At 42.8% G+C, this 24,368-nt stretch overlaps 3 protein-coding genes across 7 annotated transcripts; 2 read left to right on the top strand and 1 right to left on the bottom strand.

Moving 5' to 3' along the window:
* The first annotated feature begins 79 nt into the window (after positions 1–79).
* Positions 80–3,491, top strand: LOC100845584 (transcription factor IIIA). Of its 5 annotated transcripts, XM_014899840.2 has the most exons (8): positions 385–510; positions 607–769; positions 997–1,131; positions 1,595–1,737; positions 2,110–2,389; positions 2,490–2,725; positions 2,811–2,954; positions 3,080–3,491. In XM_014899840.2, the coding sequence occupies exons 4-8, from the start codon at positions 1,648–1,650 to the stop codon at positions 3,230–3,232; spliced, it is 903 nt and encodes a 300-aa protein (XP_014755326.1). In that variant the 5' UTR covers positions 385–510; positions 607–769; positions 997–1,131; positions 1,595–1,647; the 3' UTR covers positions 3,233–3,491. The 5 variants fall into 5 exon arrangements, with proteins under 5 accessions (XP_003566649.1, XP_014755327.1, XP_014755326.1 ...); XM_003566601.4 differs by lacking the exons at positions 997–1,131; positions 1,595–1,737 and adding an exon at positions 80–201 and having other exon boundaries at positions 349–510; positions 626–769; XM_014899841.2 differs by lacking the exon at positions 997–1,131 and having other exon boundaries at positions 384–510.
* A 2,194-nt stretch (positions 3,492–5,685) lies between these two features.
* Positions 5,686–14,944, top strand: LOC100845893 (protein FAR1-RELATED SEQUENCE 5). Its single transcript, XM_024458870.1, has 5 exons — positions 5,686–6,117; positions 6,372–8,488; positions 8,576–9,283; positions 14,169–14,524; positions 14,624–14,944. The coding sequence occupies exons 2-3, from the start codon at positions 6,374–6,376 to the stop codon at positions 8,600–8,602; spliced, it is 2,142 nt and encodes a 713-aa protein (XP_024314638.1). The 5' UTR covers positions 5,686–6,117; positions 6,372–6,373; the 3' UTR covers positions 8,603–9,283; positions 14,169–14,524; positions 14,624–14,944.
* Positions 10,291–10,861, bottom strand: LOC112270770. The gene is made up of 2 exons (XM_024458874.1): positions 10,532–10,861; positions 10,291–10,450 (listed from the first exon to the last, which is right to left on the bottom strand). The coding sequence occupies exons 1-2, from the start codon at positions 10,859–10,861 to the stop codon at positions 10,292–10,294; spliced, it is 489 nt and encodes a 162-aa protein (XP_024314642.1). The 3' UTR covers position 10,291.
* Positions 14,945–24,368: the final 9,424 nt, after the last annotated feature.

The raw sequence follows: 24,368 nt of genomic DNA on the forward strand, positions 1-24,368 counted from the left end.
CAGTACGAAGCCCAATAGAATCCGAAACGGAAGCCCATTAGGGCCTGAGGCCATAATTCGAGGGCACGTGGCAGTGGTTCAACACTCATTCATTCGCCCGTCCGAGTCTCGAGGGTTTCTCTTCTCTCCCTTCCCTTGCGCCGCGAACCTCTCGACCCCTCGCGATTGTGCGAAATTCAGCGATTTCCTCCACGATTCGAGGTAAATTTTCGGCGATTGATGCTGCTGGGAACGCTAATTTCGGAGATTTCGGTTGATTTGCCGCTGGTCTTGTTGGAATCGGGGTTGCGTCGTGTTTGTGTTCCTGATGCGAATTTTGGGGGGGGGGGGGGGGGGGGGGTTTGTCAGATGGGAGAAAGGGATTTTGATGGTGGTGACGCCGGAGCGAGAGAGACCGAGCCGGAGGCGGCGGCGCCAGTGAGGGATATACGGCGGTACAAGTGCGAGTTCTGCGACGTCGTCCGCTCCAAGAAGCAGTTGATCCGAGCGCACGTCCTGGAACACCATAAGGTGACTTTTTCCCTCTGTTTAGATTACTTGTCGTTGTGAAAACTCTTGTGCCGCTGATTTCTGGGGAATTGTGAATTTGCGGGTGGCCTGAACTAGTGCCCCTTACGTGATGTAGGATGAAGTGGATGATTTGGAGGAGTACAATGAAGCTGCTGGTGGTGTGCAGCGCAAGGAGATCACCCATGATTGCGAGGAGTGTGGCGCGAGGTTTAAGAAGCCGGCCCATCTGAAGCAACATATGCAGAGCCATTCGTCCGAGGTATCTACATAGTTCTGTACTCTAGTTATTTGTTCACTAAAATGGCCATAATACCATCTCATTGGTTGGTTCAAGTGATGCGTTCTGTTGCAAGTGTTTTAACTGCTCTTTAGGAGTGGTGACTGCAACCCACTTTCAGCAGTGAACTTGGTGGATGAGTATGGGCATTTCTTTTAGTTGGATGTTGTATAGTTGTTAGGCTTGCTGAATTGGGCTGATTTTCACAGGCTATCTCAATGTGTGAGGCATTGGATCCCAAAGAACTCCAAAATGTGAGAAGGCCTTGAATGGACTAGTACCAGGATGGGGAGACCCTCCTGAGAAGCTCCATCAAGAACGCCTTTTTTCACGCCCTTCTTCAGGTTTTCTCTTCTGTTGTCAACTACTTGCTGTTTGTTCTTCATCTTACATGTGATGTACCCTTTAGTATTTTGAAGTTACTGAGTTATTATGTCTTGCCATTCACCACCTTCGTCAAAGGATTGCATGTATTTCTGTTTTCCATATATCTACCACCATTACCACCTTATAGCCTTACATTCAAACAGTTACCAAAATTGTTTTGCCTAGTTGGCAGGAACAAAATAGCTATGCTTGCATTACTTAGCATACACTTTTTTAGAATTTTAGTCATGCATTAACTGAAATGATGAGCTCATGATGTTCTTTTGCAGTGGTAACAATCTGTTTTTGTCACCCAACAAATATTTCCTGCAAGAAACAGAACTCCCTTTTTAATGTGCTTGTGTTGATATGTAAAAGCGGCCATCTGGCTCTGTTTTTTGTTGCATGATGTATCGTTGTTTGATTTGCTGATATTCACAGACTACTTATGAAGATATCAATATGTGAAGCATTGGATCCCAAGGAACTCCAAAATGCAGGAAGGCCTTGAATGGACTAGTATCGGGATGGGAGACCCTCCTGAGAAGCTCCATCAAGACTGCCTCATTCACGTGCTTCTTCAGGTGTGCTCGTTCATTTCAAACTGTTCACTCTAAGAATTGCCTTTTCTTCCTAGCTATTTTTGTTAAGGTGATCTCTACATGCTACTTAGCATTCTTAACCTACTAAACTGTCGTGTCTTTGCATGCAGTCTTTGTCAGCCAATTACATTTATTTTTCTTAGTCGTTGTGATATACACAGTAAGCTTCTTGTTGGTTTTACGTTCAAATGATGAACTAAATAGTTTAGCATGTGCACATGAAAGATTATGCTTGTGCTGTTGGGCATTTATATGAAAATGTATGTTTAAATTTTACTTATACCATCTCAAGTGAAATTTGCTTTGGATATGTGATAAGATTGTTCTTATGTATATCCTTTCAAAATGTTGCAGAGGCCATTTGCATGCCATGTAGATGGTTGCCCCTTCAGCTATAGCAGGAAGGACCATCTGAACCGCCATCTACTTACCCATCAAGGGAAGCTATTTATATGCCCTATGGAAGGGTGCAATCGTAAGTTCAGTACCAGGGGCAATATGCAGAGACATGTTCAGGAAATGCATAAAGATGGCTCTCCTTGTGAAAGCAAGAAAGAATTTATCTGTCCAGAGGTTAATTGTGGGAAGGCTTTCAAATTTGCTTCCAAGCTACAGAAGCACGAGGATTCACATGGTGAGAAACTTAACTCTTCATAGAATTTTCTTGCTCTGTATTAAAATTTGCTTAGCCCTTGCAATCTTGTCAATTGATATTTCCAATACTCGTGGTGCAGCCAAGTTGGAATACACTGAAGTTATCTGCTGCGAACCAGGCTGCATGAAGACTTTTACTAATGTGGAATGCCTCAAGGCCCATAACCAATCATGCCATCGATATGTTCAGTGTGATGTCTGTGACACTAAACAGCTAAAGAAGAATTTCAAGCGTCATCAGCGGATGCATGAAGGTTCACGTGTTGCTGAGACAGTTAAATGCCACTTTGAGGACTGCAAGTGCTCATTTTCAAAGGTGTGATTTGCAAACTTACATGTTGAATTTTTTTGTATGTATTTGTTTCTCTGCGATAGATTACAAAAAGTGCTTTGGACTTCAGAAATCCAATTTGGACAAGCATATCAAGGCAGTCCATGAGCAAAGTAGACCTTATGCATGTGGATTCGCTGGGTGCGGCAAGAAGTTTTCTTACAAGCATGTTAGGGACAACCATGAAAAATCTAGTGCTCATGTGTACTTTGAGGTAAACACAAAACAATCACTCCCATACCACATAGTTTACCTCTTGTGTACCATGCCTTTCTCGCTCTTAACTTCTAAAATCTAAATGCACTAGGATGTTCAAAGCTTTTAATCAAATCTTTGCAGGGCGATTTCGTGGAATCTGGACCGCATCCAGGCGGGCGCAAGAGGAAACCCATCCCCGTTGATACTTTTACGCGGAAAAGGGTAGCTGCTCCTGGTGATGTGCCTACTTATGCTGATGGAACGGGGTATCTGAGATGGCTTTTGTCAGGTTGACAGATATACTATGTTAGTTTTGGATGATCGAGCCTTTTGTAGTTTGAAATATCCGCGAGATTATTATCTGTATGTAGGTACAGTAAAGAAATAGGCCAGAACAGTATGTATAGATAAGACTGCAGTCGGCAAGTTCTTTTTATGTCCTTCCTGTTACCAAACCTTTGTTTAGAGGCGACGACCCTACTCTAGGTGTATACATAAGATGCTATTTTCTCTTGTGCAACAGGAATCTTAATCATGGTGCCACTTATCTGAACTTTTGTACTCCCTCCTCCGTCCAACAAAAGATGTCTCAAGTTTGTCAAAATTTGTATGTATTTAGACATGACTCAGTGTATAGATAGATGCATTCAAATTTAATCAAAGTTGAGACATATTTTGTTGGACGGAGGAACTATATAATTCTATGTAGTTTGGTGTATTAATGTTACTCCTCCTTTTTACAAAGGGTGGCATATTTTGTTTTGTTAAGAGAAATCATTTACTAACAATTACTCTATTAATATGTAAGTTATATGATACGGAACCATGATCATCAGCAAAAAAAATTATAGGCGAATCCATTGATACAAATTTCATGGTTGAAGGGCTCAATTCCATTCAATTCAGGTCTCCATCCTCCTGAAATTTGGACTTGCTCACTTTAGTTGCTCGTCGATTCATTTGTCAAAGCTGGATTATAGTCCACGGTGATTCTGTGGGTATTACAGGCTTGCTACAACAAAAGTATATTGATTGCTGAAACAATTTATTGTGTCCGCTTTTGTCCTTTCCTTCTGCAAGTCTCAAACCTATGTGGAAAAAAGGGAATCGTTGAATCTAAATTCATGAGAATTTCGGATCCTCTGGAGCTGGATGGATTAGTGATGCATTTGCACATTTGAGCTATCAACACCACACCCTGTTTTCATGTAACCCAGATAGGCCATAGTCTATATAACGATTTTCGTGGGTGAATTCATTGTGTAGCAGTCCGTATCACTGTGTATTATATTGAGTAGAAGTACGTTTCTAGCTTGTGTATTGGGCCCCATGTTCCCTAGCATTACCGGAACAAGCTTGTCTCTAGATTTTGCTGGCTTTCATGAAAGCTGCATGCCTGCATGCAGATTTTCGAATATTAAGTTGTCCCAAGATTTATCATACGAGCACTTACATATTTTTTGGATTTTTTTCTATGTTCTGATACACCCGTAACTAACTGACAAATTCAATCATAATAATTCAAAGTTGAAGCAAAGAAGAAGAAAAAAGACAAGCCATTGTTAAGAGATTTGGAGAAAATAAAAATAGTTAGAACTACTCCGTTCTCGGGCAACACATTCTCGGTCGCTCAGATACACTACAGCATCAACGTTCCTCCATGCCGATCCCAGATCACTTATATAGAGATCGCATTCATGGTTCATCTCAAGGGAAAAAGCATGGAGTATGTAAAATAATACCACAATTTATCCAAGTTACTTTAGAGAAAGTAAAAAATCTTAATTAAACTGTACAGTCTAATTAAGAAACAATATATACATAGTGTTTTGCGTGTATCCTTCAAAGCCAGTATGTGAAATGAAGCTGTCAAAATGTTTACAATCTTACACACAGTGTTTTTGCAAGCTTCCTTCAAATCCAGTCGACAAAATGAAGCTGTGAAAATGTATACGCCTGATGCTCGCGCAGGTACAAGCTTTGATGCATTCCTCGGGCTAGTCTTCTTCTCGATCCAAAACCTCCTGTGCAGAATCAACAAAAGTTGCTATTCTTGCACGATCCGTCAACTCAAGAAACAATCTTGCACTAGCAAGGTCTGGTGTGCTTTGCAGTCACCCGTGAGAGCTAGTTGTTATTGCATATGCTGTCCTTTGCCTTTCATTTAGCTTGTACTGCTGAAAGTCGGACACATGCAGATTGTTTGTTCCCCTCCAAAGTCTCAATGCCAGATTTCTACCGCATGCGAGTTGGATTATTGTCTCCATTTCTGCTAGCTAGATTGAGCTGCCATGTAATGAACATCAATAAGGTTTACACACAGAAAGAATTGACTTGGGAGCCTAGCTAGTTTGATCTGCAGCTAGATTGGTGCAAGGAGAATGGCCGGTATATATTTGTGTGTGGACATTCCACACAGCAGGCATGAGAAGACATGCATGGAGGCGAGTCTAAGTGTAGGTACGTGGGTGAATTTTGCGTGTTCATGCATGCAACAAGTTGTGAATTTTGCGTGCTAAAATGTTCGTGGGATCAAGGAAGCATGGCTACTGGATGTCACCCTTCTGAACCCACCTTCAGAAATGCATCCCAGGAGAAACACATGCATGCATATTTTGTGATCTATGCACAAATATATAAAGAGCTATTTTACGGTGATTGGCGAGTACTTTCCAGTACTTCTCAGTACTCCCGTGAGAATTAATTAGGACCGTTGATTATTGGGTTGATCTAAAATTGAACCCGTGCGCTGACTCGCCCGCGTCTCCCCGACCTACTCCTGCTCGACTCTGCATCGCCCGCTCCTCCCCCCGTCCACCTCGCGTCGCCGCCGCCTCCTCCCCCCGTCCACCTCGCGCCGCCGCCCCCTCCTCCCCCCGTCCTCCTCGCGCCGCCGCCTCCTCCTCCCGTCCGCCTCGCGCCGCCGCCGCCTCCCACTTGCTCCCCTCGTGCCGCTGCCGCCGCCTCCCCTCCACCCGCCGACCGCACGGCCCTCGCTGCGCGTTCCGCCCGCGCCGGCGCGTGCTCCCCTCGGGCAGCCGCCACGCACTCCGCCCGCGTCGCTGCCCACGTCCCCCCTGGCCGGATCCGGGTTGCCGACGACCACCCCCGTTCGGATCCGGCGGCCCCGCCCTCGTCGAGTGTCGCCTGGCGCCGCCCTGGCCGCCGCCACCGCCGAGGTAACATTTATTTCCTTTTTATTTTTTTTGTGTAAAATTAAATCCAAAAAATCATGCACTTTGTACCCTTTTTTCATGCACACTGAGGTTTCTGGCATGACCGAATCTTCTTAAAGATCGATTATTACGTTAATTTCTTGCTCTTGATGAACTCAATCCATTGAAATTCCATAATTCCAATGCAATAATGCCGTTTTAGAGTTCCTGTTTTGGTTCGCTTTCACGACATAATCTTGATTTGTATGTGATTAAAGACATGGTTGATGAGTCGGTTGATGAGTACCTTGACATCGTCGAGAGGATGTTTGGTAGCGAGGATGATGGTTTCGAGTTCTATAACAGTTATGCTCTTGAAAAAGGTTTTAGTGTGCGGAAAAGCTATGTTGAGTGGGATGAAGCCAACGAGGAGATAATTCTGAGGAAATTTGTCTGTAGTCGTGAAGGTTCGTGTGAAGAGAAGCACATGAAGAGAGAAGATAGGAAGAGGAGGCCACGCAATCTCACTCGTGTTGGGTGTCGAGCCAAATTGGTCATTGCAAGAGTCAAGGAAACAGGGCGTTGGTTCGTGAAGGATTTCATCGATGAGCACACCCATCCTCTTGCCCCACGGGATCTTGCTTGTCTTTTGCATTCGCACAGAAGAATCAGCGACGAGCAGAAAGCGGACATTGTAGAGATGGAAATATCTGGGCTCCGCAAACATAAAATCATGGATATCCTGGTGATGCAGTACGGTGGATATGATGAAGTTGGATGTACCATGAGGGACATTTATAATTTCTGCCATCTCTATAAGCAGGAAACAATCGCTACCGGTGATGCCCAAACGGTGATCTGTCACATGATGGCGCGCCAGGAGAGAGATCCAAATTTTTTCTTCAAGAACTTGGTCGATGGAGAGGGGCATCTCAAGGGATTGTTTTGGGCCGATAGTCAATCCAGGCTTGACTACGAGGTTTTTGGCGATGTTGTTGTTTTTGATAGCACGTACAGGACCAATAAGTACAACCTGCTCTTTGTGCCGTTTGTTGGGCTGAATCACCACCGCAGCACTGTTGTTTTTGGATGTGGTATTATTTCTCATGAAACAAGCGAGTCCTACGAGTGGATGCTACGGACCTTTTCTGCTGCCATGGCCCAGAAGCACCCGATATCTGTGATCACCGACGGGGACCTGGCGATGCAGAGAGCGATAAGGGTGGTCTGGCCTGACACGATTCATAGGTTGTGCGTATGGCACATTCAGCAGAACATCTTACGTCATCTTGGTGATGATTTGGTTAAGGAAGAATTCAGATCTGTTATATATGATCGCTCTCCCATAGAAGAGCATGAGAAAAAATGGATGGATTTCTTAGAAAGGAGTAAAGTAACAAGTGAGGAGTCGTGGTTGCATCAGATGTATCAGATGAGGAAGCTGTGGTGTGCCTCGTATCTGGTGGGACACTGTTTCTTAGGATTGAGCAGTAATCAGAGGAGCGAGAGCCTAAACTCTGTTCTGCATACCCATCTTGATGGTAGCATGACATTGTTTAAAATGCTAGAACATTATGAGCGTTGCCTTTTGACACGACGCCTAAACAAGTCGATCCTAGACATTGTGGCCTTGCAGTCCGTACCATTTACAGAGGTTGATGCTTCAAGTCTCGAGAAACATGCTGCACAAGTTTTCACTCCTGCAATGTTTGCGTTGGTCAGATGGAGTACAAATGCTGCAAGTAACTGTACCATGTTTGAGATAATAGATGCAGACAATTTGAGTACGTATGTTGTGGCTAAGAAGGATAGAAGAGAGAAGAAGTTCCAAGTGCACTGTGAGGTGAAAGAAGGTTCTTTGGACAGGATTTCCTGTTCTTGCCGTAAGCTGGAATGCTTACGCACACCATGTTCCCACATACTTTATGTTTTAGGAATATTACAAGAAGAACGACTTCCCGAGTGTTGTGTTCCAACCAGGTGGACGATGAGTGCAAAAGCTGCATTTCCTAAGACCAGAAAAAACAACATGTATGATTATTCGGTAAGCCTGAAGAGGTACCGTGAGCTGCGGAATTTGAGTCACGCGGCATGCTTCTTGGCATCTCAGTCCGTTGAAGCATATGATCGTCTGAAGTTGGTTTTGAATGTACAAGTTGACAACAAGAAATCATCCAGTGGTCACAAGGAATGCATGAGGTATGGTCCGGTGCTGCCACAAACGGCGCAAGTTGATTCTGGAGAATTGGAAAAGGTTTTGGATCCTGTGCATGTGCAAGGCCGAGGTGCACCGAAGAAAAGACTGAAGCCACAGAAGCGGAAGAGATCAACGGTGAAATGCGGCTACTGCCGACAGGAGGGTCACAATCGGCGTAAATGCTCCGAGTGGGAAGAGGTACGAAATAATTGGAAAGTTGATTTATGCATGTGGATTACTAGTTAGTACAGTGCATGGTGTTTATTTTTTATTTTTTTTGTGTAGGACAAGAAGCTGGCGTCCGTGGATTAATTTTTGGCTTCCTCCCTGGATTAATTCGTCCGCTTCTGTGCATGGTGTTAATTATCTTTCTTATGTTTTAGCTGTACTGTAAGTAGGATTTATGCATGGTTCTGATTGCAAGTTAGGCATGGGGTAATGAATTCCATACTTGTTTCATTGTTTGTTAGCTGTCATCTACAAGACTGAAACCTGCAGCCTAAAACATTTGATTGTTCGCGATGTAACCGGGCAATGGCCGTCATTCTTATTCTGGTACCAATGACAATTATAATAGCTGATCAGTTTTGAGCATTGTGTTTGGAGACACAGATGCATATGGCTTCTTCAGCTACTTAATGAGAAAGCGGTCGGAGAACTCTGGTTGTTTCTACTACCTCTAAAAGCCTGTTTTTAAGCCGTGGTAAGCATGTTGAACCAATAGTAGTTTAGCTTAATATCTTTTTGTTGTATCGGTCTTGTCTTTGTATCAGGAAATAGGCCATATTGCATGACTACGATGTTCTTGTATGTGCCTATACTGATGTCAAAACCAGCAGTTTCCTGTATATATGATGTTTTCATGTTGATACCTGCGTGTTGACAAGTATTCTCTCACAGGTATCAAAGAAATTGAATATTAAGCAAGAAAAGCTTTCTCCAATAGTAGATGACTTAAGAGGACGAGCTGCTCCAGACCTGGAGAGTTTGACGGTTAGTTTCTCCTGTTTATTTAGTACTCCCTCCATTTCTTTTTCTTAGGCGCACTTCCCTCTTGCACGAAAATTATGCGTGTCACTAATTCTCTCATTCTCTCACCTCGCTCGACATAGTTTCTCCTGTTTATTTAGACTCTCTCTCTCTCTCAAAACCAGAACGGATATCTCATTGAGCCCGGTGAAAATTTGAAATGATCTGCTCAACAGAGCTTCTTGTTTCAGAAATCAGAAGAATTTGTTTTCCTCGTGTTGTCTGAATATATGTGGTCTGATCTGGACAGTTGTGAATTTATGATTAATTTGTGAGAAATCTTTCAGTACATCAGGACAAAATTAGCATGGCTTCCTTCTACTATTGCAGTTTGATTAATTTAACGCAAAAATTTCTAATTTGCTCCCACCATAATAAAGAGGAGAGCGTCTCTGATATGTGGAGCTGAATATTTAATGTGGATTTTTTTTTACTGCGGGGTATCCTGAAAAGTGCATCATACACCGCAGGATTTCACGCTGGTTTTGAGACTTTTCGTGATTTTGGTTTAAGCAGAATTCCCTCCAAGAAATAAATAGGTTCATTTGATACAAGTGACATTAAGGTTGATTTAGTCGCTTTTGTATGCCCCGAAGTGCAACATCAAAGAAAATTATATGATTATCATGTTGGATTTTCCCATTGATCTATCAGTGAGCTCTTTGTGGTTTGCTCAATTGTTTTCACGCAAGCAGATTCATCTCCAGGACTGAGCTAAATTTAAAATAAGAAGACTTTGTAACTGCGGGGAAATTTACTCCCCTGTGGTTTACATTGGGAGCTGCACAGTTATGATGAAGAAAACTGGTTGCAAAACATATGCTGAAAATAGCCCATAAAAACAAGCAATTACAAGCAATCACTGGCTGCAAAACATAAGCTGTAGTAAATGTCACTATGGATAGTGTCGAAAACTCAGATCGTGCTAAAAAAACCATAGAAAAAATCTAGTTCTCTCTCAATGCGGAATGATTATGAGTCCAAGTCCTCATCGCCACTGCTATAAGTCAATGCCTTCTTATGAGATTTCGATGCTGGTTGCTCCATTAGTGGAGCTGATCCATGTTTGTGCGTGTGCCCTTCGTCCCATCTATCGATGGGCTCCCACGAATTAAAATGGTCGAATTGACCCTGTGCAGAAACATAAAAAGTATTACAATCAACAGAGAAGTAAGGTAGTAGAAAATGTAGAACATTTGCAAGATAAGTAACCTCTTCATTCATGCCATCATCACAATCATCTGACAGTGAACCATTCCTGATGATGTACAACTGACACTTCTTTTTGCCTTTATGAGCCTGCATCATTTGTTCTACATGCTCTGGGCCTGACATTAAGACCATTCCGTCAGGTGGTATGCAACCAAGCTCAAGGTAGTACAAATCGGCCTCCCCTTTATAACCATGAACACGCAAATGGTTCATCATCATCGACCACTCCACAACGTCAGGTTCCCTAACAATCATGTAACCGGTACGTCCTCCGAAGTATCCTTTCGGACTATAAGAAATTTCCCCATCCACGGTAGCACTAAATTCCATTACAAGTTCCTACATATAACATTTATTCATTCCATTATTTAATGTTTACCACAATATAACGATGTCCATACATGATTTCGGATGTGCATCGCATCGGTTCGACATACTTACCGGGAGAAAATATGAGACTGGTTCTTCAGGTGGAGGGCTGTATTTGCTCGGCGGTAGCCTGCAATGGTTATAAACTGGTTTTGGTATCACTTCCCGTGACAAGACGACGAAAGTATTAAAAATAGAAATATACCTTTGGAGCTATCCTCGCACGGTCCTGCATCATCTTGGCTTCCATGCGGACTTGCTCTAGCAAAGATTTCGAATCCATCTCTTGACGATCGTGCTGCAATTTTTGATCAATGTCTGCACATGCCTGCATATTCCTAGAGTCCATCTTTGCACGCTCAAGCTGTACAGTGTGGTCCATCTCATCCCGCACCTGCCGCAACTTCTGATCCATGTCCTTACGGATCTTCTTTATCTCCTTGACCATTTTATCATGCTCTAGCTTCAATGCATGATCCAAGGCTGCACGTTCTTGCTTTACCTTAATGTCCATTTGTTGACGATCCAACGTCAACTTCTTATCCGTCTCTGCATCGATTTGCTTGATCTTGAGGTCCATCTTGTCCCGCTCATGCTTTATCACCCCGTCTACGGCTGCACGTTCGTTGCTGACTTTCTTGTCCATCTCCTCCCTCTCCAAGTGCATCTTCTTGTCCATCTCATCGAGCAAAGATTTCGAATCCATGGTCCCTACAACGTTAGATCACATGAAAATAATATTTGTTTCAGTATGTTTTCAATCAAAATCAGAAATTAAGTAGATGCAACAGTCCGCATGTTGATCAGGTATTTGATTGAATTTGTATTGTTTGTCAGGTATGAGATTCGGACGGATTTGGCATGCCAGAAGATGGAGGGGCTTACCGGATGAGGCCGCCGGTGTCGGCCGGTGGAGCAGGGGCGGGAACGGCGGCGGGACTAGGCCGAGGGCAGACGATGGTGGTTGCATTCCATGGGAGTCGAGTTGCGATCGAACGTGCAGAATCGTGCAACCGTGCAGGTCGTGGGGAAACAAAACTGCGGACATAGTTGCTCCTAGCTAAATAGGCGGAACAAATCCCAGGATCCTCTCCGTGAGAATCTCCCCTGATCGTGATAGACTTGGAGTAGATCTTTTTTTTTTCCTACGTTGTGCTAGTGTATTCCCAGGATTCTCTTTTTTTCCCAGGATTTTTTTTCCGAATAAAAAAAAGAGATGTACTCCTACGTTGTACTAGTGTATCCAGAGCTAAAAATTTGAGACAAGAATTATGAAAGATAAAAAAAAAGAGATGTACTCCTACGCCCATAATTCTACATGTATCTAGACACCTTTTAGGAATAGATACATCAATTCTTGGGCAAATTTGAGACAAGAATTATGGAACGGAGGGAGTACGTGTATTTTTGAGTTCCGATGAAAATTTAAAATTATTGGTTCACTAACAGTGCTAGTTATGATTCCGAATGTCCAATAGTGCTAGTGATGGTTCTGGATGACCAATAGTGCTAGTCATGGTTCTGGATGACCAATAGACCCGAAAAGTCTTGACAAATGATGATTGAGACGAGATTCCGCGTTTTTGAACCACGAAAGACTTGGTTTCCATTTGGGTTGTAAATGTAACCAACTTGCTACTAAAGATAGCGTAGAAAGAAATAATAGAAAAAGAGCTCTAGTATAAAGATCTTCATTGGTGCGTAATCCTATTGTATACCACCACTGATAAACCCCAGAATAGGCGATATTCACTGGACCGGCAGCACCTCCTCGAGTAAAGGCTTCCACAGCGGGTTGACCAAAATGAGGATCCCAAATCGCATGAGCAATAGGTCTTACGTGTAAAGGATCCTGTATCCATGATTCAAAATTTCCTTGCCAAGCTACATGAAACAGATTTCCGGACGTCCATAGAGAGATTATTGCTAACTGCCCAAAGTGAGAAGCAAAAATGTTCTGATAAAGTCGTTCCTCAGTAATATCATCATGACTTTCGAAATCATGTGCGGTAGCAATACCAAACCAAATACGACGAGTAGTGGGGTCCTGAGCTAAGCCTTGGCTAAACCTGGGAAATCTTAGTGCCAGTGATGGTTCCGGATGACCAATAGTGCGAGTCATGGTTTCGGATGACCAATAGTGCTGGTCATGGTTTCGGATGACCAATACTACTGGTCATGGTTCCGCATGACCAATAGTGCTAGTCATGGTTCCGAATGTCCAATAGTGCTAGTCATGGTTCCGGATGTCCAATAGTCCTAGTCATGGTTCCGGATGATCAATTGTGCATGTCTGATTCCGGATGGCTTGTATTCCCTCTTACTCTAAATTTTTGAGTCAAATTTGCCTAAATAAATGTATCTATTTTTAAAAAACGTCTAAATACATATGGTACGCAATAAGACAGCAAACACATAGATTTGAATTAAAAAAAACACAGACAAATAAATGACCCAACTGGCCTGCTCTTGAAGCCCAGCACGAAAGGACAAAACAGAGAGGTGGGGATATAGTGGGCTCGTTGCCTCCAGAAATAGCTGTCATTTTTTTTAAGGAAAGAAATCACGGTAATTGAAATCTCCTGAATCACGGCAAGTGAAATCACCTGAAAAAACGCATCTCTATGGGATTGCATGATCCTTTCCATTTATTTCGGGATTACAAGTTCGCTTCTAACCTACACAAAAACTGGCTGGCGAACCCAAGAAAACCCCGGGCGACCTCATCAGGAGCCTGACTGCCGCACTCGCGCCGCCCACCTCGAGTGAACACACTGATCGGATCCGGGCTCCAGCGTCTTCCTCTCATCGCACCTCTCGTCGCATTCTAGCACCACCGCTCCAGGACCGACATCATCTCACGCCGCACTGAAAGGTACTGTTTAATGCTTACCAGACTGACAATAGACTAATGCTAACAACCTTTGAGACCCTGATCAAAACCTCCACAACTCCTGATGATCACTTCATCAGCCATTTCGTTCTGTATGCCATTGGTATTATTTTAGCACCGACAGCAAACAACTATGTGGACCGCAAATATTTGGCCTTGGTTAAGGATGTGGCACACATTCCCAAATTTAACTGGGGATGTTTCACATTGGCTCACTTGTTCGATTCCATCCGGAATTTTCAATACCTAGACCGAACAAGCCTTCAAGGAAATTTACCTTTGCTACAAGTGTTGTTACAGTAAAACACAATCAGTACATAAACTCGACAAATATCCCTGAGTAAGTTCAGTATATTAACTACCACTTTTATGTAGTTCTGGTACTGGGAGCATGTCCATGCTGGGCCGGTCTCCTATGATCCTATATCCCCTCCGTTGATGGCAAGATGGGATGAAGGCAACGCAGCACTAAGAGCGGTGGCCTATGTTAGTGGAGGACCAGATCGAGGAGAGGTACTTTTATATGCACAACTATTTCATTTTAGCTTATTTAATTCTTATGACTGATGCATTCTACCTTTTGCAAGGTTACGATGAACATTTGTGATGACAATGGACGGATGAACATTCCCAATGCTCAACCTACCATGCCAGCAAATGAAAAGATACACGCGGATGGAGATTTCAGCTTCGAAGCACAACCAGGATATCTTGGTATTAGCAACCAACAAGTATGACCAACTAAGTCACACTCTGTTCAGTACCATAAAATCTCGCACTCAACTTACTCATTTAGTTTTGTACATTATATGTCGATATTTATGTGACAGATGGACGCGATAATGTAAACTATCTCCAGGCAAAGACTAGAAATCGAGAAAAAAATAGGCAGACAACTACTGGACATGGAGCACAAAATTGATTCCAGAATTCTTGCCTTGACTGAGGAGGTCGGAGAAATTAGGACACAAAATGCTACCAAAACAAGGTTGTCTAAGGTGGAGGGTAAACTCATCGAGGTCAAAAGAGAATTCCATGTATCTGATACTACTAACATCGGTTTAAAATGCATCTTCCCATGTAACATCCTGGATATATACTCATCACATGTATTTCATGGTCCAGAGATTTAGGAAAATGGTTCATGGCAACACGCAACCAACGTCTACGGCTGCATTTGTCCAAGTGAGAATTGTAGGCATATATTCCGTGCTAATATGAACAAATTTATGATCAATCATTCTTATAGGAACAAGACGACGTTATTAATGGCAAGGTTGCACCAACTCCTCATTTTGAACCATCTAGGACTACTGCTACAACACCCCGTGATGATCACATGGAAATCAACAAGCACCCGGAGAAAGATGTCACCAACAAACTCACCCCACCATGCATGCCTGTATTCGACAATGACTACATGTTGACAGAACAAGACATAGAGGTCGCGGCTTTCATCCGCCAAAGTTGCCCCCGGCTGAAGTAGTTGATGTTGGAGAGACTGTCCTTCAAGTTCATCTACTAAGGCCTAATGTCACCCGCGGATTCATTTTCGATGAGCCAATCCCCTAACATTGCAAATTCCTATGACTATACCAACTGGTGGCATATTACATGATTGCAACTTTTGCAGGTTATTCATGCACACGCATACATTAGCAATGTAGAAACTGATACTACATCAGTCGTATACCCAAAAGAAACGAGGAAGTTGTTAGGGCAAAGTGGGGGTATTACTCGCGGACGAGATACCAATTGGCTTGATCGCATAGTAAAGAAACTTGTAGGACACCGAAAGGTATGTGTGTTCCGCTTTCCTATTTCATAATCTGAAACTACATGCAGCATTTCATCTCGTCGATCCTACAAAACTATATTTTTATTGTGCATATCCGAATTCTTACCTAACCTCAGACAACATAAATTTCACCGCAGGTACAAATCCCATTGAATGTACATGATTCCCACTGGCTTCTACTGGTATTGAATTTCGATAAGGAAGAGATTCAGGTCCTCAACTCTATACCACACCTTCGTGACGAGGCCAAGGAAACTAGCCTAACGGAGTCTATTCAGACGTGCATCGAAGATGCAGTCAAGTGCGGCTTAGTACAAGTACCAGTGCCCATCAACATTTCTCAATGGAATAAAGTATGCTATACCAACATACCACAACAGACAGACGGGTACGTGTTGCATTACAAATTATTTCTGAACTACTAAAGATTACTGAGCTTAAACTTCACATTGCAGCCATTCTTGTGGTGCATACACACTAAAATACATGTTGTCATGGGATGGGGAAAAGATGGCGAAGATTTCACACAGGTGAGCAAAACACTAATTTTGTTTCCACTCTTCTAGTTACTAATTTTGCTACACTAACATATGTGCTGCTATCATATTTAGTCACAGATACATATTTTTAGCTGGAAAATATGTTCAAGTCTGCTGCATTCAGATCGTAACCGGCTTCAGCTAGAATCCTATAAGAATCCCATAACGGTTAGTGCTACACAACCGGCAATTCGGTTCATCAATATTTAATCTGTCACGTTTGCACAATACAACTAACGCACCACTTTCTGCTCTACAGAAGATGGCCTACGAAGCAAGCATTGCAAAGCTTGTTCAACCCAATGCTGCAGACAATGATGTCCAGGAGATTAGCCCTCTAGATGCTGCCAACAACAAGGAGAAAAGCCCTCCAGATGCTGCCAACAACAAGGAGAACAGCCCTCCAGATGCTGCCAGCAAAAAAGATAACCCTCTGCATGATGCTAGCAAATCCGAGACATCTAGCTGCCTAAAGCGGAAACGTGGACGCCCAAGGAAGATTACGCCACCTAAACCTACTAGTCATGTCGCTGTGATACAGCAATTTGCCACAAATGCAATCGCTGAACGTGTAGAGGGCAGAGCATGCAGGAAAACCCAACCAGGACGCCATACAAAGAGCCCATACAAGGAACTATGAGGTTCATAAGGAGTGACAATTTGAAACGATATGTTCTTCACTTTATGAGTGTACTTAATTATAAGATAAGTTATGGGTGACAGTAGTACATGCATGCTTCCTTAATTGTTCCTTGTATGAGTTCTCAGTTTATGAGTGTACTTAATTGTTATAGATGGAGTGCATGAAGTATCATACCTTATAGCTTCTCGTTTAGTTACTCCTTCTTTCGTGTATTTCCATGGAATATATATGAACTCCGATACGATCAAGACAAAGTGATCCTGGATTGTTTAGACAAGGTTATGCCAAATGTTGTACTAAACAATTGCAGAATACTTACTCAACATTTGGTGCAAAGAGGAGAACGTCCCAGTCATGAAAGAGAGAAAACAAATGTTACGTGGCTTTGAGTTGAAAAAATGCCTGACCTATGTAGCTTTGGGCAGGTATTCTGCTATGTTTCAGTTTGACACAATGACGATATCATTATCACCATCTGATTCGCCCTCAGATGTTACATTTTGCGTTTTAGCCTGAATCCCACCATAGTTATAATGAAACATTGAAGGCGAAATCATGTTCTAAGCCCTGCAAAAACAGAAAAAAGAAATCATGTTCTAAGAAACATAATTAACTAATTAACAAATTCATCTTTGGTGACTTTTAAGGGCTAATAATTCAATCAATCCTGACTGGTTAGTTAGCAAGCTTGAAACCTTGTACTTAAAGTCCTGATCAGCACAAGATAACTGAGCCATCTAGGTCTTTTTGTAAGGCAGAAATCAGAATCACATCCAATCTGTGGCACACAACTGTCTGAGACTTTAGAAATCGACGGAATCATAACCATTAATATTCATAGAAAAGCAAGACTACCAAGTCTCGGGATCAATAGGTCATACCTTATGCTTAACAATCGACGGCGCGGATCCGGCCAACCGGCCCGGTCGGCGGCGACGGGGCGCGAGGAGAGGGAGGAGACGAGGAGCTGTCGGCCTAAGGTGGAGGAACAGGGGCATGGGGCCGGGACAGGGGAGTCCGGCGGTGGGGGCGGAGGCGGGCCGCGCCACCGAGACGGGTGGAGCCCGGGGGTGGGGGCGACGGAGAGGAGCGGGGGCGCGGTGCCGGGTCGGGCCAGAGGCCACGCCGGCGGGACGGGGGAGGCCGGGGAGAGGAACGGGGGCGTGGGGCCGGGATGGGGGAGCCCGGGGGTGGGGACGATGGGGGGCATGCACGCTGTGGCGGGTCGGGCCAAAGGCCACGTCGGCGGGACGGGGGAGGCCGGGGAGTGGGCGGACCTGCAGTGCCGGGCGGTGGCTGCATCGAGAGAGCGACGAGGGTGAGAGACTGCATCGAGAGAGCGACGAGGGTGAGAGACTGGGAGAGGGAGACGGGGGTGAGAGACTGGGAGAGGGAGACGGGGGTAGTATCTTTCGACGTGTTCACCGCGAACGGCAACAGAGTGTTGGCCCACAGAATAATTAGGCAATCTTCTGATTAAGTTAAAAAAAAATCACTAATATTTGTACTTTCCAGTACTTTTATTTTAGTACTTTCCAGTACTTCTTAGTACTCCACCGTTGGATCAAGTAGATTGGACGGTTCCTAAAATCGTCAACCATTGTAAAAGTTATAATATATAAATAGACATGCTATGCATACACTTCCCTGGGCGGTCAGCCGATCACAATGTCCAAATCACTTTTCTTCCACGGTTCAATTATTTATCAAACTCCCAGTTGCAATAGCCGATGAGATTTTGGAGAAAACCAAATATTTTATTGGCACGAACAGTTACTCCAAGAGACTAAACAAAAAGACTCATCCATGTGAATCATCTTCTACACGATCTTGCTTGTCCTAGCATAGCTGTCACAACCTGAACTGCAAATTGTTGTTGCCTGATCAATACATCTCCAATATTAAACTTCCTTAGTAAAAGCCTGAAATTCTATTGGATCAACTGGAGTCGGCACATATGCTGATTGAGCATATTCTCATTGAGGCGTTTCGACTAGAATTTTATTGTCATTTCCGAGTTTGTTAGTATGACTGAAATGTTGAGGATTAATTTTGGTACCTCTTGATCGTCAAAAAATTTGGTAGCTCTTGATTGTCAAAATTTTTGGTAGCTCTAGTTGTTCTGTAAATGAATTCGTGGATGTGGTCAATTCTTCAGTGGCTAGAGTTTCTCTGTTTGTTGTGTAGATCGAGCCATTCGTGTGCCTTGATTAGATTAGCGGTGCATTGCATGTTTGAGCTATCAACACCACGCGCTGTCTAATGTAACCCAGATAAGCTGGATCGAGTATCTGATCGATGTAAGCCTGTAACAGTTACATGGCGCCAGGTTGTTGTGTTTGGATGCTAACCAAAACTAACCATGCCAATTTCTTTAGTCATGACAAAAAAAAAATTGGCTCATGTTTGCATGGAAGCCAATACTTTGGTAATGTCCATGTTCTCCAGCCAATACTAGCTTTTTCTTACAACATTGATCAGAATATAGAGAACCAAAACCTTAATCAAAATGTTAGCTAACCAAATTTTGGTAGGAAACCGAACGCACCCTTAATTATTACGCTTGAACCCTGGACCGGATGTCTTATGGGTTGTTTGTTACTCCGGATGAAATGGCCTGGCCTGAGGCAGCGTGGGTAGGCAAAGAGGGCTTCAGTGCTAGGAAGGCACCTTGACACACGAAGGTGTTGGCCTTCCCTAGAAGAAAGAACAAAGGTAATGGCCGAAGGCGTTTACTTGATAACGCCAGTCGCCGACCCGCCTACTCTGCTTGCTCTTTTTTCCCCCTTCGTTGAGGTTTGAGATCTCTTTCCATCAAGTGGATCGAGGATGTGGCAGCCTGCCGGCCAGAGAGTGAAACCTTGTTAGGTGGAGACCTCGGGCATGCTTATCGCATTCATGGTTCATCTCAGGGAAAGAGCATATGTAAAACAGTGTCATGATATATATCCAAGTTACTCTAGAGAAAAAGTAAACATTAAATAATTGTACAATTTGCATGCACAGAGTGCGCTTTTGCATGTATCCTTCAAAACCACTTGGCTCCCGATCAAATTGTTAGAAATGTTTACACCTGTTGCTCCTGATACGGTCCAGCCATTTTCTCCGTGTTTTTCTCCCTCCAGACCTGTTGTGCACAATCAGAGAAAGTTGTTGTTCTTGCAAGATCCATAAGTCGAGAGACAAATTTCTACTGTCGAGCCCTGGTGTGATTTGCTGTGACCTGTGAGAGCTTGTCGTCCTTGCATAGGGTTGGCAATGCATTTCGTTTAGCCTGTACTGCTAAAAGCCGGGCACGGCCAGATTATTTGTTCCCCTCCAAAGTCTCATCTACCACAAGCGAGTTGGATCGTTGTTTCCATCGATCTCTGGTAACTATCTTCTACTGCTTGAACACTTTGAGCTGCCATGTAATTAATGAACATCAATAAGGTTTACACACAGAAAGAATTGACTTGGGGAGCCTAGCGAGCTTGATCTGCAGCTTGGTGCAAGGAGAATGGCCGTTATATATATTTAGTCGTGTGGACATTCCACATAATAGGCATGAGACATGTATGGTGGTAAGTGTATGTGTAGGTATGTAGGTGAATTTTGCGTGTTCATGCATGCCTGCAAAGTTCGTGGGATCAGGGCTACTGGCATGGAATGGATGATATCAATAAAATGGAGCCTATGTTAATTTGCAGCTAATCTGTTGGGTAGATCCTGAAAAAAGAATTCGCTTTGTGTTGCACAAACAAACACTGCTATGAAACCATTTTGCACCTATCTCACATTCATATGTGTGCTCTTTTTTCACCTTCTGAACCCAGATTCAGAAATGTATCGCTGGAGAAACTCATGCATGCACTATGTCTGGATCGTTACATACATATTGTGTGATCTCTGCACAAACATATAAATAGACATGTGCATACACTTACCCTGAGCGATCAGCCGATCACAATGTCCAAATCACTTTCCTTCAGCAATTCAATTATTCATCGATCAAACTCCCAATTTATTGTAATAGGACGTCGAATGAGATTTTGGAGAAAACCAAATATTTTTTTGGCTCCAAAAGATACTCCAAGAGATTAAATAAAAAGACTCATCCATCTGAATCATGGTCTACACGATCTTGTTTGTACAGGCAAGCATATCAGCGCTTGAACTGCAAATTGTTGTTGCTTGATCAGCTGTGCGTATCCCCAACATCAAACTTTTTTGGTGAAAGCCTGAAAGTATGTTGGATCAATTGGAGTCGGCACAAATGGTGAGGCATTTCATGAAGGATTGGTATCAACTCATTGTGATGTTGGCAAGACTGATGACGCTGATCATTGGCAAGCCTCTCAAGTCATCATTGTCAAACAAATTATAGAGAGAGAGATATCGTATCTGAATTTATATAAAGCTTCTTTGAACCATCACGAGTTTCTGAATGTAGCTGCTGCTTGTTAATTAATTCTCTAATGCCATGAAGTTGGTAGAGCAAGTGCATAAATCCTGCCCAAGTGTACCAAACCATATTACCCCACATCCTGCTCAAGTAATCCTCTGCTACTAATTGCATTTGCTACTTTGAGCCGACGGACTATCCAATTTTGCCTAATCATTCAATAATAATAACATAGAAATACGATACCAATAAGGAAAATCCACTGTGCTTGATTAAAGATTAAAGATGGCTTGATCGATAAGATGCTGACCCTTCGGCATGTTAGATATGATTAGATTTTTTTCTCGAAATACCTGCCTTCAGAACGACGGCTCATTTACCTGTGAGATTTCGCTCAAAAAAAAAAAACTGTGAGATTGGATGACCAAAAGACACGGGATCGTACGATCGATGGTCCTGTGCGCAGAGTAGTTGAGAAGGCTTGGTGGTGATGGGTTCGCTACATGGAAAACAAAATTTTCTTACGAGCAGTGCGGAATAAATCCAAGATCATATCTACTAGATGCTAGCGTTGGGTTTGTCGATCAAAAGTAGTTATACAAGTTTAAGGAGATATTGATCCGACGGTATAGAGAAATGATAGATGGATCTGCGTTCCATCTCGAGACACCCATTCTCGGTCGCTCAAATACACTACTAATCTACTACCATCGACTGTATCGTTTTCCTTCCCCGATGCCGATCCCAAATGTGAAACCTTGTAGTCGGAGACCTCAGCCATGCTCTCCACTTATGGATACAGATGGCATTCATGGTTCATCTCCAGGAAAGAGCGTATGTAAAACAATACCATGATATCCAAGTTACTTTACAGAAAAAGTAAATATTAAACTGTACAATTTGCATACACAGAGTGCGCTTTTGCATGTATCCTTCAAAACCACTCGGCGCAATCAAATTGCAAATTGTTAGAAATGTTTTCACCTGTCCCACAGTCCAGCCATTTTCTCCATCTTTTTCTCCCTCCAGACCTATTCTGCACAACCAGAGCAAGTTGTTCTTCGATCAGTAAGTCGAGAGACAATTTTCCACTGTCGAGGCCTGATGTGATTTGCTGTGACCTGTGACAGCTTGTCGTCCTTGCATAGGGTTGGCGATGCATTCCATTTAGCCCGTATTGCTAAAAGCCGGGCACGGCCAGATTATTTGTTCCCCTCCAAAGTCTCATCTACCACAACCGAGTTGGATCATTGGTTCCATCTCCGGTGACTATCTTCTACTTCCTCCTTACATAATTCTTGTCTCAAATTTGCCAAAAAATAGATGTATTTATTTCTAAAAAGTGTCTACATACATGTAATATTTCGACAAGAATTATGGAACGGAATGAACATCAGTAAGTTTTACACACAGAAATAATTGACTTGGGGAGACTAGCGAGCTTGATATGCAGCTTGGTGAAAGGAGAATGGCCGGTATATATATTTAGTTGTGTGGACATTCCACATAATTGGCATGAGACATGCATGGTGGTGAGTGTAAGTGTAGGTACATAGGTGAATTTTGTGTGTTCTTGCATGCAACAAGTACTTTTACCTGCCAGCAAATACACAACGACCTTTTCGAACCCACACGCACCCGGAACTCTTTGGTTTTCTCATGTAGTCCTGCTGAGGCGCTGATGTACAGATTACTGCAGAGTAATCTACACACGCTACACATAATGTACTCATGGAATCAAATTACTTTGTATGAGATATTGAGATATTACTCCAATCGGCAGAAAAGGTGTTGCAAGCCTGAGACTGCGAAGTTCGTGGGATCAGGGGAGCATGGCTACTGGATGTCACCCTTAACCCAGCTTCAGAAATGGTATCCCTGGAGAAACTCATGCATGCGCTACGTCTGGATCATTACATACATATTGTGTTATCTCTGCACAAATATATAAATAGACATGTGCTACACTTCTCTGAGCGATCAGCCGATCACAAATCACAATGTCCAAATCACTTTCCTTCCACGGTTCAGTTATATTCATCAAACACCCAATTGCAATAGGACTTTGAGTGAGATTTTGGAGAAAACCAAATATTTTATTGGCTCCAACAGTTACTCCAAGAGACTAAACGAAAAGACTACGAATCATCTTCCACACGATCTTTCTTGGCCCTAGCAAAAGATATCTGAGGTTGAACTGCAAATTGCTGATCAATTAGAGTTGATACTTATGCTTGATTGAGTGTATTCTAGTTGACGCATTCCATGAAGGATTGGTATGAAGTTATCGTGTTGACCATAAGATTGATGACATATATTGATCATTATAACCATCAATGCCGTGATTATAAATTTTAAAGTGCAAGCCTCATACTCCGTATATCATATTTGAATTTCACTTTTGCTAATTGTCAGATGTCTGATTTGTAATTTGTAAACACACAGTTTTTTTGTCCATTGGATTATTGCACGGTCTGTTTTTTTGTCCATCTCGGCACATATTTTGTCTCGCGGTCTGTTTGTTCTGTAATGTGCCTTGTTTCATTTTTCGGGTTTGGGATTTTTCCAATGTGCCTTGTTTCAATTTTTTTCGTTGTTTCTATCGTGCCTCGCCCAATTAATGCCTATTCTTTTTTTTTCTTTTTTTTAAACACCAAGTATGTCTTATCTCAAGAGAGAGAATAGCAAGGCTAAACTTCGAGCGCTGGGAGAGAGAAGCCGAAAGTTCATTCGAGTGCCCCTATGTGTTCTGTAGCGGTGATTTGTTTGGCGACAGGTTATCGATTTCAGATGATTTGGTTAAGCTCGAGCAGGTTTGATGCTGATTTTGATTCATAAATGTTTCCTTTCGTTTTAGATGTGCTGTTATTTTTTATAGAAAAGAAGATGAACTGTTGAGTCATGAAATGTTGGTCAAATTTAAGTCCGAATTCTCATTGCCAATTTTAAGGAACGAAAAGAAAAACCATATCTTCTCGTTCCAAAGTCAGCTCATGAGCAGATAATACATAACATCAGTTTGCAAATGCATCCTTACGATGATCTGTGTGTGCTCTCTAATAATTGAAACTCTTTTTTTTAGAATCTCTAAGAATTCAAAGTCTTGTTCACCTCTATTTTTCTTCTTTTTTTGAGATGGAAAGAAAGGCTGTAACTTGAAGAGAGAAAAAGAAAACGTTGAAGGAATTGCCAATGACAATAGGCCGGCCCA

Source organism: Brachypodium distachyon, chromosome 2 (genome assembly GCF_000005505.3).
Source record: "Brachypodium distachyon strain Bd21 chromosome 2, Brachypodium_distachyon_v3.0, whole genome shotgun sequence".
Classification (NCBI taxonomy): domain Eukaryota; kingdom Viridiplantae; phylum Streptophyta; class Magnoliopsida; order Poales; family Poaceae; genus Brachypodium; species Brachypodium distachyon.

Coding starts and splice junctions, on each gene's coding strand:
- LOC100845584 (XM_003566601.4), top strand. CDS start 349: ATGGGAGAAAGGGATTTTGATGGTGGTGACGCCGGAGCGAGAGAGACC. Junction 2,390..2,489: donor GAAGCACGAGGATTCACATG/GTGAGAAACTTA, acceptor CTCGTGGTGCAG/CCAAGTTGGAATACACTGAA. Junction 2,726..2,810: donor GCAAGTGCTCATTTTCAAAG/GTGTGATTTGCA, acceptor TTTGGACTTCAG/AAATCCAATTTGGACAAGCA.
- LOC100845893 (XM_024458870.1), top strand. CDS start 6,374: ATGGTTGATGAGTCGGTTGATGAGTACCTTGACATCGTCGAGAGGATG. Junction 8,489..8,575: donor AATGCTCCGAGTGGGAAGAG/GTACGAAATAAT, acceptor TTTTTTGTGTAG/GACAAGAAGCTGGCGTCCGT.
- LOC112270770 (XM_024458874.1), bottom strand. CDS start 10,861: ATGGAATTTAGTGCTACCGTGGATGGGGAAATTTCTTATAGTCCGAAA. Junction 10,451..10,531: donor ATGATGGCATGAATGAAGAG/GTTACTTATCTT, acceptor GTTTCTGCACAG/GGTCAATTCGACCATTTTAA.